At 51.7% G+C, this 12,182-nt stretch overlaps 1 protein-coding gene across 1 annotated transcript; it reads left to right on the plus strand.

Annotated features, from left to right (window-relative positions):
- Positions 1-3,481: 3,481 nt before the first annotated feature.
- Positions 3,482-9,720, plus strand: RAET1G (retinoic acid early transcript 1G; the record flags this gene model as incomplete). Its single annotated transcript, XM_011947366.1, has 5 exons — positions 3,482-3,649; positions 6,754-7,017; positions 7,246-7,527; positions 8,204-8,426; positions 9,582-9,720. Coding segments are annotated over exons 1-5 (993 nt in total), but the record flags the coding sequence as incomplete, so codon positions are not given.
- Positions 9,721-12,182: the final 2,462 nt, after the last annotated feature.

Consider the following 12,182-nt stretch of genomic DNA (forward strand, 5'->3'; position numbering starts at 1 on the left):
AAGACAAGAACCACATGATTATCTCAATAGATGCAGAAAAGGCTTTTGACAAAATTCAACAGCCCTTCATGCTAAAAACGCTCAATAAATTCGGTGTATACTTTTCCTTTTACAGTAAATCTCCGTCCTTTCTCTATTTCATACTGGTCCTTGAATTCATTTCCCCGGCAGTGTCAAGAGTCTGGACACCGGCTGGAGTCAAGGTCCCACCAGCGTTTGGGGACCTCCCCTTGCCCACTGGCATCAGAAGAAGAATGCAAATGGCAGTGAGCCCAGGAAAAGGTGTTCAGTGTTCACAGCCCTCAGGAAAATGCCAATCGCATCCACAAGGGGACGCCTCATCCGGCTGAAGTGGCTGACCCAAAACACGGTGAGGGTGGAGGGGGTGGAGTGTGGGGACTGTGCGCGTGTTACCCTCTCCCCATTTTCGTGGTGGAGGTTTCTCATTATTCTCCAGCCCTACCCGCTTCCTTCCTCTCCCTTTCTCCCGCACTCCCTCCAATCCTTCTTTTCCACCCATCCTAAGGTTTTCTCCGCCTCACGAGGTCATACTAGGGCCCCCCACCCCAGTGGAGAAACCAGCAGCCCTGGACCGCGAGCAGAGGGGTAGGGGAGGCGACCACGGGAAGCCCCTGCCCGACCCTGGACACTCAGGACCTAGTGCTTCCCGGGCGCCCTCCTGCAGCAGCCCCAGGGCAAGGAGGATGGGGGAGTCCTCGCAGGGGCCACACTGTCGGAGCCCCCACGGATCCGAGCGAGCGGGACGGTGACGTCTCCATACTGAGCCGGTGGCAAAGTCCCCGCGAGGATGAAGGAGGAATCTCATGCTCTTCACCCCACCAGGCCCCGCATTTCCTGGCTCCTCCTGCCTCAGGAACCGCCTGTCCCTTGCCACCACCGGCAAGTCCTTCCGGGTCTTCCTAAAACAGTTTCGTCCCGAGGCTCTGGACCTGAAAGCCCAGGGGCATCGTCCGGCAGCGGGGCACCCACTGCGCGATCTCCGACAGCCAGGACTCAGGCCCGGAGCTCCGGGACAGCGGGCGCCCTGGGAGGAGCACACAGAACCTTACCAAGGCTGAGGTCCTGTCGAGTTCTAGAGGGTTTAGCAAATTCATGTCTGTTTCAGACTGTGTCTCTGGTCATAAGGAACCCCCACGGTGCCTGGTGTGCAGACAGCAGGAGCTCAGGCATGTGCGGTCCTGACATTTGAGTGGGGCAGCAGATTGGTGGCTCCAGATGCTGTGTGTCAAGGAAAAGGAGATTCCATCTACTGGAGAAGAGCAAAGGAACTGGGTGTAGCCCAGGAAGGAGAGACTGCCAAGGACTGTGACTACTCCGGGGAAAATGCTGGAGATAATTCCCAGGAACGGTGCCTGGGTCACAGCCTTTAAGGCAGAGGCTGATTGAAGAGACTGTCTACCAGTAGGAGGACAGGCCTTTGGGAACCCTCTGAGAATACAGCTCAATCCTGGGGCAATGCTCCTGCCATCCGGCCTCCTGCACACTCCAGATCTTGGCCCTGCCTGGAGCAGAGCTGACTCAGAGACCGGGTGCAGAGCTGCTCCTGGAGTTCCAAGGTCACTGCTGAACTGGACCAGGAGTGGATGGGGTGGGGCAGGGACAGGCCCATTCAGAGCTTTGGGTGCAGCTCCCAGGGTGAGAAGAGGCTGAGAGACAAGGGGAAAGGAGGATGTTGCCTGAGTGGCTGGGGGCAGAGTGGGACTCAGGGGCTCTGTCCAGTCATCACCCTAAGCTAAGCCCTCTCCAGCTGCCAGGGGCCACTGGGACCCTCACCTCTCTCTGGCTTCTACCACCACTTCCAGATGCCCTCATGATGATTAAGACAAGGATACAATTGGGGTTTCTTTTTGAGGATGGCCGCAGGGACCAGCCAGGGACTGAGCAGAGGTGTGGGTGAAGCCATGGATTTGAGTGTGGTTGACCACAGATGGGTGCGCTGCAAAGTGAGCCCCATGCATGCATAGACCCCTCCTTCACCTCCTGCTCCCAAGGGAAACACAATTGATCACATTCTGATTGAGCAACAGTGGGCCACTAGGGCTTTTTTCCCTCAAAAGCTGTAAACGGATCTAGTTTATTCTCAAAGACCTCATGCATCTAGTAGACAAGCAAAGAAATGTGTGAGCAATTGTCACACGGGGAGATCTGGATACACTCCGTCACTGTGGATCCAGGCCTCAGGGAGCAGGAGGGTGTTCTTTCTTGTGAGAAGATGAGGGACACACATGGGAGGGGGTATTTGTGCCCAACTTTGAAGGATGGCTGGTCCTTGCCCAGGGGGAACAGGCCCAAAGCAAGCATTGGCAGTTGGGAGCCATGGGGAGCTTTCACTTGAACCTGCTCTGGTGAGTCTCCTGGGCCATCCCCACACCTGGTGGGGCACTGTTCTAAGGGGAGCTGAGGGCCCATCTCTCTGATGTGCTTCCTAAATCAGCAAGGTGTCTCACAGGTTGTGATTTTAGAGACAAGGTTTTCAATGCTGTCCTCGATTTTAATGAGCAGAGTCTTTTTGCCAATCCGCATTGGGCAGATACCAGCAAGACATTCATTTTTAAGATAATTTTTAAAGCTGTTTAAGTTTGGTAAAAACGTAGAACATAAAATTTACTATCTTAACCAATTGTTTAGTGTAGAATACGTCCTTTGAAGCCTCTGAAAACCTGGTGCTTCTGTAATATAATCTAGCCCCGGGCCAGGCGCGGTGGCTCACCCCTGTAATCCCAGCACTTTGAGAGGCCAAGTCGGGCTGATCACATGAGCCCAGGAGTCCAAAACCAGCCTGGGCAACACAGTGAAACCCCATCTCCACTAAAATACAAAACTTAACTGGGCTTGGTGGCGCGCACCTGTGGTCCCAGCTCCTTGCGAGGCTGGAGCAGGAGAATCGTTTGAATTCGCGAGGCAGAGGTTGCAGTGAACCGAGATCGCGCCGCTGCACTCCTGCCTGGGCGGCAGAGCGAGACTGTCACGAAGAAAAAAAAGAAAAGAAAAGAAAGAAAAACCAACCAAACAAACAAACCTAGCCCAGGCTATAACGACGTCCACTCGGGATTTGGGATGGGGCCGCGGGGATGGGACTGGGCTTGGGCACGGGACGGGGAGGGGAGCTTTCTGCAACGCAGGGAGAGGGAAAGCGGGTGTCGCAGGTCCAGGCGAGGACAGGGAGACCCTGTCGCGACTGAACACTTCCGTGTGTTTTCTTCACCTTTCTGTGCATCGGTATCCACATTGGGTTAATACAAAATGAAGTGATGATTACATGAGGGTGTCATGGAAAGAAGCCTTTGACGGGACTGGTCCGGGACAGGCAGAGTGGAGTCTGACTGGTCGGCGCAGGGGTAAGAGCTCAAGTGCTGCAGTAGGAAGTCGGGTAGGCTTAGTTGAACGACTTGGCTGAGAGACACCTGATTGGCTAGACGCGCGATGACGGGAGTATGGTTCCTCCCGGCGAGTATTTAAGGCTGCATTCAGACAGCCTGAGAGCTGCCAGGTGATCCAAGGGCTGGGCTCCGAGTCTGCAGTCCTCTGCGATCCAATTTCCCAATGGTAGCGGCCGCCAGCCCCGCGTTCCTTCTACGCCTCCCGCTTCTGTTCCTGCTGTCCGTCTGGTGCTGGACCGTGCGGGCCGGTGAGCTCGGGGATGGAGCCCAAGCGGGGCGGGGCCCAAATGTGGGGGACTGTGTGCTGCGGGCTTCAGAGGAGGGGAGGTTTCTGGAAGGACCCGTGCTGTCTCCCCGGACTGCGCCCCTACTCAGTTCCTCTTCGCCTCTCCTTCCCGCTGGATCCGCTCCCGGAGGCTACTTATCCTCCGAGGGAAGGAGCCGGTCAGAGAGGAGGCTGGAATCCTTTTCCCGCCCCGGAGAGTGGAGGGGCCAGAGGGCTGCAGAGGGCGAGGTGGGGCGGGGATCCCTAGTACAACCTGGCAGTTCCACCCGCCCTCGGGAAGGAGAAACCAGAGTCCCCGGAACTCGAGCTGGGGTCAGGACAGGGTTAACAGGTGTTCCACAGGGACACAATCACAGACACCCCCACCAGCCACCAGCCCGCTCTGCTCTCACCCGCTCTTCACCACACAAACCCTCCAGCACCCCCGGGGATGCGTGCCCTGGAATTTTTCCCTGCACTTTCCTGCAGACACTCATCTGCACCCAGGGGCTCAGCAGACACTTCCCACCCTCCCCTCACCATCCACTGCCACCACCCAGGTCACATCCTCTTACTCCCCACCTCAACCCAGCTGGTCACCCCAGAGGTCTCCCCATCCATGAAGAGGCCCTCACCACCTCCTACACCACGTGGCACCTTCTCCCTCCGGCCTGAGGACACACCCCAGCAAGCACACCCCAAGCTCCCCACAGAACCTGTGCAGAGGGGATGGGAAGCACCATTCCCTCCAAGAGACCCTGGGAGCTCTGGTGAATAGAGGCGCCCACTTCTGCCCTTGGGGTCCAGACCTGCCTTTTCTTCCTACTGGGGAGCCAGCGTCATAGAGAATAGTTACTGTGTAGACGGGGATCAGCGAAACCTTTCTAGAAAGGGAGGAAGGATGCCCTGTGATATTTGCAGGCCTTGGATTCTCCGCCTCTGTGTCCAGTCCTGTCCCTTTGTAGAACAACAGCAGGCAATGGCAACCTGCAAATGAAGGGGGACCAGATTCGGACCCTGTCCTAGTTTACTGACCCTAGATGAAGGGATTACAGTGTCCCAGTGAATAGCGCCCCATCCCCTAGGGTGTCATCTCCAAGTGGTGTCTCAGGTGTCAGTTGGAGAGTAGAAGGTGGTCCTACTCTGCCTGTGGCTTCTGGGTGGTGTGGATGTGATGGGAGTGAGGGTCCCATGGTTCAGGGTCTACTCTCCCTTCCTTTGCTGCTGAGTGGCATCTATGGTCCACCAGGGCCATCAGCGACCTTCCTTGAAACCTGAGGTGTGGTCTGAGGGTGAGGGTGTACAGCCATGTCGTGTCCTGGGGATCGGGGCCAATTGCTTGTGCAACTTCTTGGTTCCCGGTGACCCTGCTAATGCCCATCCCAGGAGAACCACCTGCGTCTTCTCATTGCTGTGCCTATCTTCCTAATGACCTAGAGGGTGAGGAGACCACCCATAATGGGCAGCTCTGAGGCTGCATGGTCACGGCCCTTCCATGGCTAAAGGCCCCATCTCTGCCAAGGCCCAGAACTCTACAGGAGATACTTTTTAATGTTGAGATTTCCTTCCTGTGAGTGGCACTGCTTTGTCTCTGAACATTCACACGGAATCTATGTTGTGATTCTCCAATTAGACATTGTAACTACGTATACCTCTACGACCTTAGGAGGTCTTGGGTCATTGGGCACTTAAGGCAGGTCCAGCCTCGCTCATCATTCATGGATTGTCTATGGCTGCTTTTGAGCTTCAACAGCAGAGTTGAGTAGTTGGAATGGAGAATATATTCCCTATACACCTTTATATATTTACAAAATTGCCCTTCACGGCAAACTCTAGTGGCCATAAATATGTTTGGAGAAGCCCACAAAGAATCATTGCACTTGCTGCAGAGTTAAAGGGTCTGTCCTCACTGGAAACTGGTGTCTTCTTCAAGTTATAAGTTCAGGCTCTGCGAAGTGGCTTAATTCCGCAAATTGGGCAAAGCAGCCTTGTTCTTGATGGACTGGCTGCTTTCAGCCTCCTGGTCACCCATCATTTGTTTTATCGCTGTTTGTTGTGATTATTTAAATCCAGCAGTATTCAGGTTGGGTTTCCATCTCTTCTGGATCTTGGACCCCTTTGTTCTATGAGCCATGGGCAAAGCTTTGTATGGCTGAGGTCACCAGCTGGCATTGCAACTTCTCTAATCATTTCCATCATTGAACCCTCCTTGTTCCTGACAGTTAATAGCCTCCACCTGGAATCTGGTATTTCAGGATTTTTCATCCTGTTACTACTGGAGCCCATTTCAGGAGCAGCATCTCCTACACCCATCCATGGCCTTCAGCAATAGGCATCCCTCCGCTTCATCCCATTCTGGTGTCTTCTTATGGGGCCTTCTTTATATGCCAGGTAAACAGGAGTCCTCCAGGCTTCCCATGAGCACAGCAGATGGAAATTTTTCTGGATTTTCACACTCAGAGCACTCCAGCATGGGCCCTTCTCTGAGCCTGTGATCCCTCCCTCTAATACCTGCCTTAGATTTTCAGATTTTCTGTTTCTTGCTGCATGGACCATCTCTTTGTCCAAGGTTTCAGGAAGGCATCCTCATAGCAGATGAGCACCATCAGCAGGGGCTTTGCCAACATGTTAAATCCTGTGACCATGACAATTAACTCTTCTTTATTCAACTGGTTTCCATCCTCAGTCTATCCCACCATGCACCAGCATCCTCAGGAGCAGCCCCCACACCCTCTCCCACCTCCCACAGTCCACATGGGCTGCTGCTGAAGATCCTCTGCCATCCAGGCCCTTCCTCCTCTAGCAGTCCTGGCACCTCTCATGTGTTGACCGATGTGGACAGAGGGGCAGTGGGACATGTCTGGGGACATGTGGTTTCTCAACAGGCAGAAACCTCCTCCTCCTCCTTGTCATCATGGAAGTGGGGAGCACTTGGCTTAATCTTGTGGACACAACAGTTCTGGAGGGGGCACTCTTTGCTGGGCCAGCCCAGCCCTCCAGAGGCATCCTCTTATTGTCACGGTGTGGAGGAGGGCTACCTAGGGGTATTTTTCTCCCCACCCACCCCTCACCTGCCTTTCTCTACAGACCCTCACTCTCTTTGCTATGACATCACCATCATTCCTAAGTTCAGACCTGGGCCACGGTGGTGTGTGGTTGAAGGCCAGGTGGATAAAAAGACTTTTCTTCACTATGACTGTGGCAACAAGAAAGTCCTACCTGTCAGTCCCCTGGGGAAGAAACTAAATGTCACAAAGGCCTGGAAAGCACAGAACCCAGTACTGAGAGAAGTGGTGGACACGCTCACCCAGCAGCTGCTTGACATTGAGCTGGAGAATTACACACCCAGGGGTAAGTTTCAGATGGCCCAGGACAGGAGGGAGCAGATACAGTGGTAGGTTAGAGGCATTTATAGTTTTCATGTAAAAATACAAATAGGAAGGTCCTATCACCCCTTAAGAGGTCTAGAGGCAAGGCCAGGATGTGGCAGAGAGAGTAAGACCAGGAAATTGTAAGGCGGACAGGATGGGGGCTCAACATGCGTAAAGACCAGAGCTGATCTCTCTCTGATGGGGGCAGAACCCCTCACCCTGCAGGCCCGGATGTCTTGTGAGCAGAAAGCTGAAGGATACAGCAGCGGATCTTGGCAGTTCAGTTTCGATGGACAGATCTTCCTCCTCTTTGACTCAGAGAACAGAATGTGGACAATGGTTCATCCTGGAGCCAGAAAGATGAAAGAAAAGTGGGAGAATGACAAGGATGTGACCATGTCCTTCCGTTACATCTCAATGGGAGACTGTGCAAGATGGCTTAAGGACTTCTTGACGGGCATGGGCAGCACCCTGGAGCCAAGTGCAGGAGGTAACAGAAGAAAGAAACGGTGATCAGAAACGGTGATCTCAAGAAACTAGAAATGAGATCAGAAACAGTGATCTCGAGAAACTAGTTCTTGAGTTCAGTTTCAGTCATCCCAGTGTACACGTTTATGTTAAAATAACCCCCTCATGGGGCGCTCCTCCTGGGGGTGCTGGCATGCCTGTGTTCTCCCACCCTCCTCTCCCTTCTCCCTCCTGACTCCTCTTTCTCACTGCACTTGCTTCTGCTCCCCATGCTGTGGATTTCTCACCAACCTCGAAGCTGCGGGTGTCACTGTTTTCAGACCTTTCTCCTTAGTGTTTCCTCCTTTTATAATCACTTTTCCTTTCCTTTCCCTCGTCTGCTGGAAATCCATCAAAACCACCTCCAACGCCAGCCCAGAGACCCTCCCCTCCCCGACCCTGGAGCATCACCTTCTCTTCCACCACAGCAGGAGGGTGGGCTGTGCTGTCAGCTTGCTTCCCTTAGCAGCTGTGTGAGCTCCCTGAGGACAGGGACACCCTCTCCCTTCCTACCCAGGAACTGTCCCAGCAGCTGCCCCATAGCAGGAGGGCACAAAACCTCTGCCTTCCAGGACAACCTGGGTCAGCGGGAGCTGAGGAGGTGTCTCCTCAGATTTGGGGCCTGGACAAGGGTTGTCACTCTTGTGTTTCCATTTCAGCACCACCCACCGTGTCCTCAGGCGCAGCCCAACTCAGGGCCACGGCCACCACCCTCATCCTTTGCTGCCTCCTCATCATGTGCCTCCTCATGTGCCTCCTCGTGTGCCCCAGGCACAGCCCGACCCACAGCCATGGCCACCACCCTCAGTCCCTGGAGCCTCCTCCTCAGCCTCCCCTGCTTCATCCTCCCTGGCTGCTGAGGAGAGTGCTTTGGAGTGACAGGTATGGGGGCAGAATTGGGAGTGGAGCAAGGGGCAGGTGGGTGAGGAGGGAGGACGGGGATGGAGAATTCCCTGAGTCCCGCCCCTCCCCATGTCTGGGACCTTCTCATCCTGACATAAGACAGGTGAATGAGACCCTGTGTTGCTTGTTGGAAATGACCTGGGCAGCTCCGCCCTGAGTTCTGATGGATTCCCACCATCAGAGGCCAGAGGGAAAGGCGGGGTGGTGCCATACCAAGGCTCAGGGTCTGTTGAGCTTGAGAGGGCTTAGCAAATTCAGGCCTGATTCAGAGCAGGTTCCTATTCAGGAAGGGTGTGTGGCCTGCAGGCAGCAGGAATTCAGACATGGGCAGTCCTCTTAATTGAGTTAGGTGCTTCATGGTAGTTTTACATGAGGTGTGACAAGGGAAGGGGGATTCCATCTCTGAGGCTAAGAGAGATATATGTGGGCGGCAAGTCACCCAGGTGCCGAGGCAAGAGACTGAAGGCACAAGCTGTTCCAGTATAATAAAGAAAATACTTAAAATAAGAATAGTTGTATTAGACATAGAATATAGACATGATTATATATGAATATTATAAATCATTAGTTTGTAGCATTACTCTTTTTTCCAATGTTATAATAATCTCTGTTCCACAATTATAACCTAGGAAAAACCAGGGCAAACAGAGATAGGAGCTGAAGGGACACGGTGAGAAGTGACCAGAAGACAAGAGTGTGAGCCCTCTGTCATGCCCAGACAGGGCCAGTAGACAGCTCCTTGGTCTAGCGGTAATGCCAGTGCCTGGGAAGGCACCTGTTACTTAGCAGATCTTGGTCTAGTGCTGGCGCCAGTGCCTGGGAAGGCACCTGTTACTTAGCAGACCAGGAAAGGGAGTCTCCCTTTCCCTCGGGGAGTTAGAGAGCACTCTGCTCCACCACCTCTTGTGGAAGGCCAAACGTCAGTCAAGCCTGCCCGCAGCCATCCAGAGGCCTAAATGTCTCCCTGTGATGCTGTGCTTCAGGGTCATGCTCCTAGTCTGCTTTCATGGTCCACCCTGTACACCTGGCTCCGCCTTCTAGATAGCAGTAGCAGAATTAGTGAAAGTGTTAAATTCCAAGAAATACATAGAAGAAATAATGGCATAAACTGTCCTCTCTCTCTCTCCACCTCAGCTACCAAATAGGGAAGGGCCCCTTGTCCGGTGGACACATGACTCACGTGACCTTACCCATCATTGGAGACGATTCACACTCCTTACCCTGCCCTCTCGCCTTGTACACAATAAATAACAGCGCGGCCAGGCATTCGGGGCCACTACCGGTCTGCGCATCTTGGTGGTAGTGGTCCCCTGGTCCCAGCTGTCTTCTTGTTCTCCTTGTCTTGTGTCTTTATTTCTACAATCTCTCATCTCCGCACACGAAGAGAAAAACCCACAGGCCCTGTACGGCTGGTCCCTACAGATATGGGTGTAATCCCAGGAGGAGGGGGCTGGGAGAGCCTTGGTACACCTAACTGAAAAGGAGGGGGTGCAGAGCTGCTCTCCCACAGAAAGTGGCTTGGATTCCAGGAATTAAGGTGGAAGGTGAAGAGTAGAGGATGCTCAAGAGAAGGATTTTTTAAAAGTCAGTCACATGAACCCGTGGGGTTTGCGTCTGGGCCCTGAGGCAGCTCCCCTGCCATCACCCTCCTGCAAACCCTAGATCCTGAGCCGACTGATGGCCCTGCCAGGAGCAGAGTGGACTCAGACACGGGGGAGCTGAGCTGCTGCTCAAGTCCATGGGCACCACTGGGCTGGACCAGGAATGAATAAGGTGGAACAGCATGTTCAGAGCTATGGGTGCTGCTCCCAGTGTGAGGAGAGGCTGAGGAAGAAGGGGAAGGAGGGATACTTCCCTGCAGGCCCACCCAAGGCCAAGGACAGAGGAATACAGAGCCCTCTCTTTGGATGTCTGCCCCACTCCTTGCCATGTTTTAGGCCCTCTCATCAGATGGCAGAGAGGGCCATGAGTGAGGGAGCAGGCCCATCACTACCAGCTTCGGTCCTGTTGGACCCTCCACTCCATGCCCTGGTCAGGTGCAGGGCCTGGGCTGACTCTGTGATTTGACAAAGGAAGAAAGAGGATGGTCCAAGCTGCAGGTGCCAGGGTTGGGGCTCAAGGGAAAGACAGGTCCCTTAGTGCAGGGGGCTCTGAGACGTGGAGTGCCTAGGGAAAGATTGCCCTGGAAAAGTGATCCAGGTTCTCATTCATCTCTTAAACCAACATTTGTGTCCTTTTTGAAAGTTAAAGATGATACCAAAAAGCCCCTGTGAGCAGGGTCTCAATCAAACTCGCTCTTCTGGCTGGCCACCTGCCCACCACCTACTGTGTATGTCCAGAGGCCTCCAGTAGATCATGATGACACCATGGACCCAATAGCTCCTTCACTGCCTTGATTCCTTTTGTCAACAATTTTACCAGTGGTTATTCCTAACATCTTATGTTATTTTTTATTGGTGCTACCTGATGGAATTCCTGCAATTAAAGTTCTGACTGACTAAACAAGATATGTCAACATTTTCTTTCTTCTGCTTTTGTTTGGAAAATTGAATACTTTTTGAACGATGACCTCTTTCTTCCAAATGATATAGTCAGTAAAACAATCATGTTAGACTTCAGAACTCCAGGGTTTCTTTCCGTGTCCTGAAGGATAATTCTTTATTTAATAAGAAAAAATTATATTAATGATTATTTCCTCAGTAATTTATTGCTCTGTACTAATATTTCAACAGAGAGTTCTATTTCCCAAAAACCTACTGAGTTTAGAATTTTCTTGTATTACCCAGTAGAGAATTAATGTTATTTCATTTTTCCTCCACGATGTGGAGTAATAAATGAGTGATTCTGCTAGATTTTGTGTGGAAACAGAGAATCTACAAAACATAGCTGAAAAAAATCAGGGACGACACACATACATGGAAAAATAATTTATGCTTATGAGTTAGAAGATACAATATAGCCAAAATGGCCATACTTCCAAAAGTAATTTATAGATGCAACACTATCCCTATCAATACCAACATCATTTTTCACAAAATTAGAAAAATCTCATCTAAAAGTTGTTTGGAATTTAAAAATAGCCCAAATAGCCAAAACAGTCATAAGCAAGAAGAACAAAGCCAGAGGCATCACATTGCCAGACTTCAAACTATAATATAAGGCTATAGTGATCAAAACAGAATGGTACTGGTGCAAAAAGAGATACTTAGATCAGTGGAACAGAACAGAGAAGTCAGAAAGAAAACTTCACACCTACAGCCATCTAACCTTCAACAAAATCAACAAATGCTGCTGCAATAACTGGCTAGCCATGTGCGGAAGAATAAAACTGAAGCCCTGCCTTTCACCATGTATGTAAAATAACTCGACATGGACTAAAGATTTAAATGTAAGTCCTAAAACTATAGAAATCCTGGAAGATAACTTAGGAAACACCACTCTAGACATACAGCCTGGAAAAGATTTCATGGTGAACACACCAAAGGCAATTGCAACCAAAACCAAAAATTGACAAAAGGGAACTCCTTAACCTAAAGCGTTTCTGCAGAGCAAAAGAAACTAGCAAACAGTAAACAGCCTATAGAATGGGAGAAATATCTGCAAACTATGCATCTGGAAAAGCTCTAATGTCCAGAATCTACAAGGAACTTAAACAACTCAACAAGCAAGAACAAAAAACCCAATTAAAAAATAAGCAAAGAATGTGAACAGACACTTTTCAAAAGAAGACAAGCA

The sequence above is a fragment of the Colobus angolensis genome, unplaced genomic scaffold (genome assembly GCF_000951035.1).
Source record: "Colobus angolensis palliatus isolate OR3802 unplaced genomic scaffold, Cang.pa_1.0 Scaffold263, whole genome shotgun sequence".
Classification (NCBI taxonomy): domain Eukaryota; kingdom Metazoa; phylum Chordata; class Mammalia; order Primates; family Cercopithecidae; genus Colobus; species Colobus angolensis.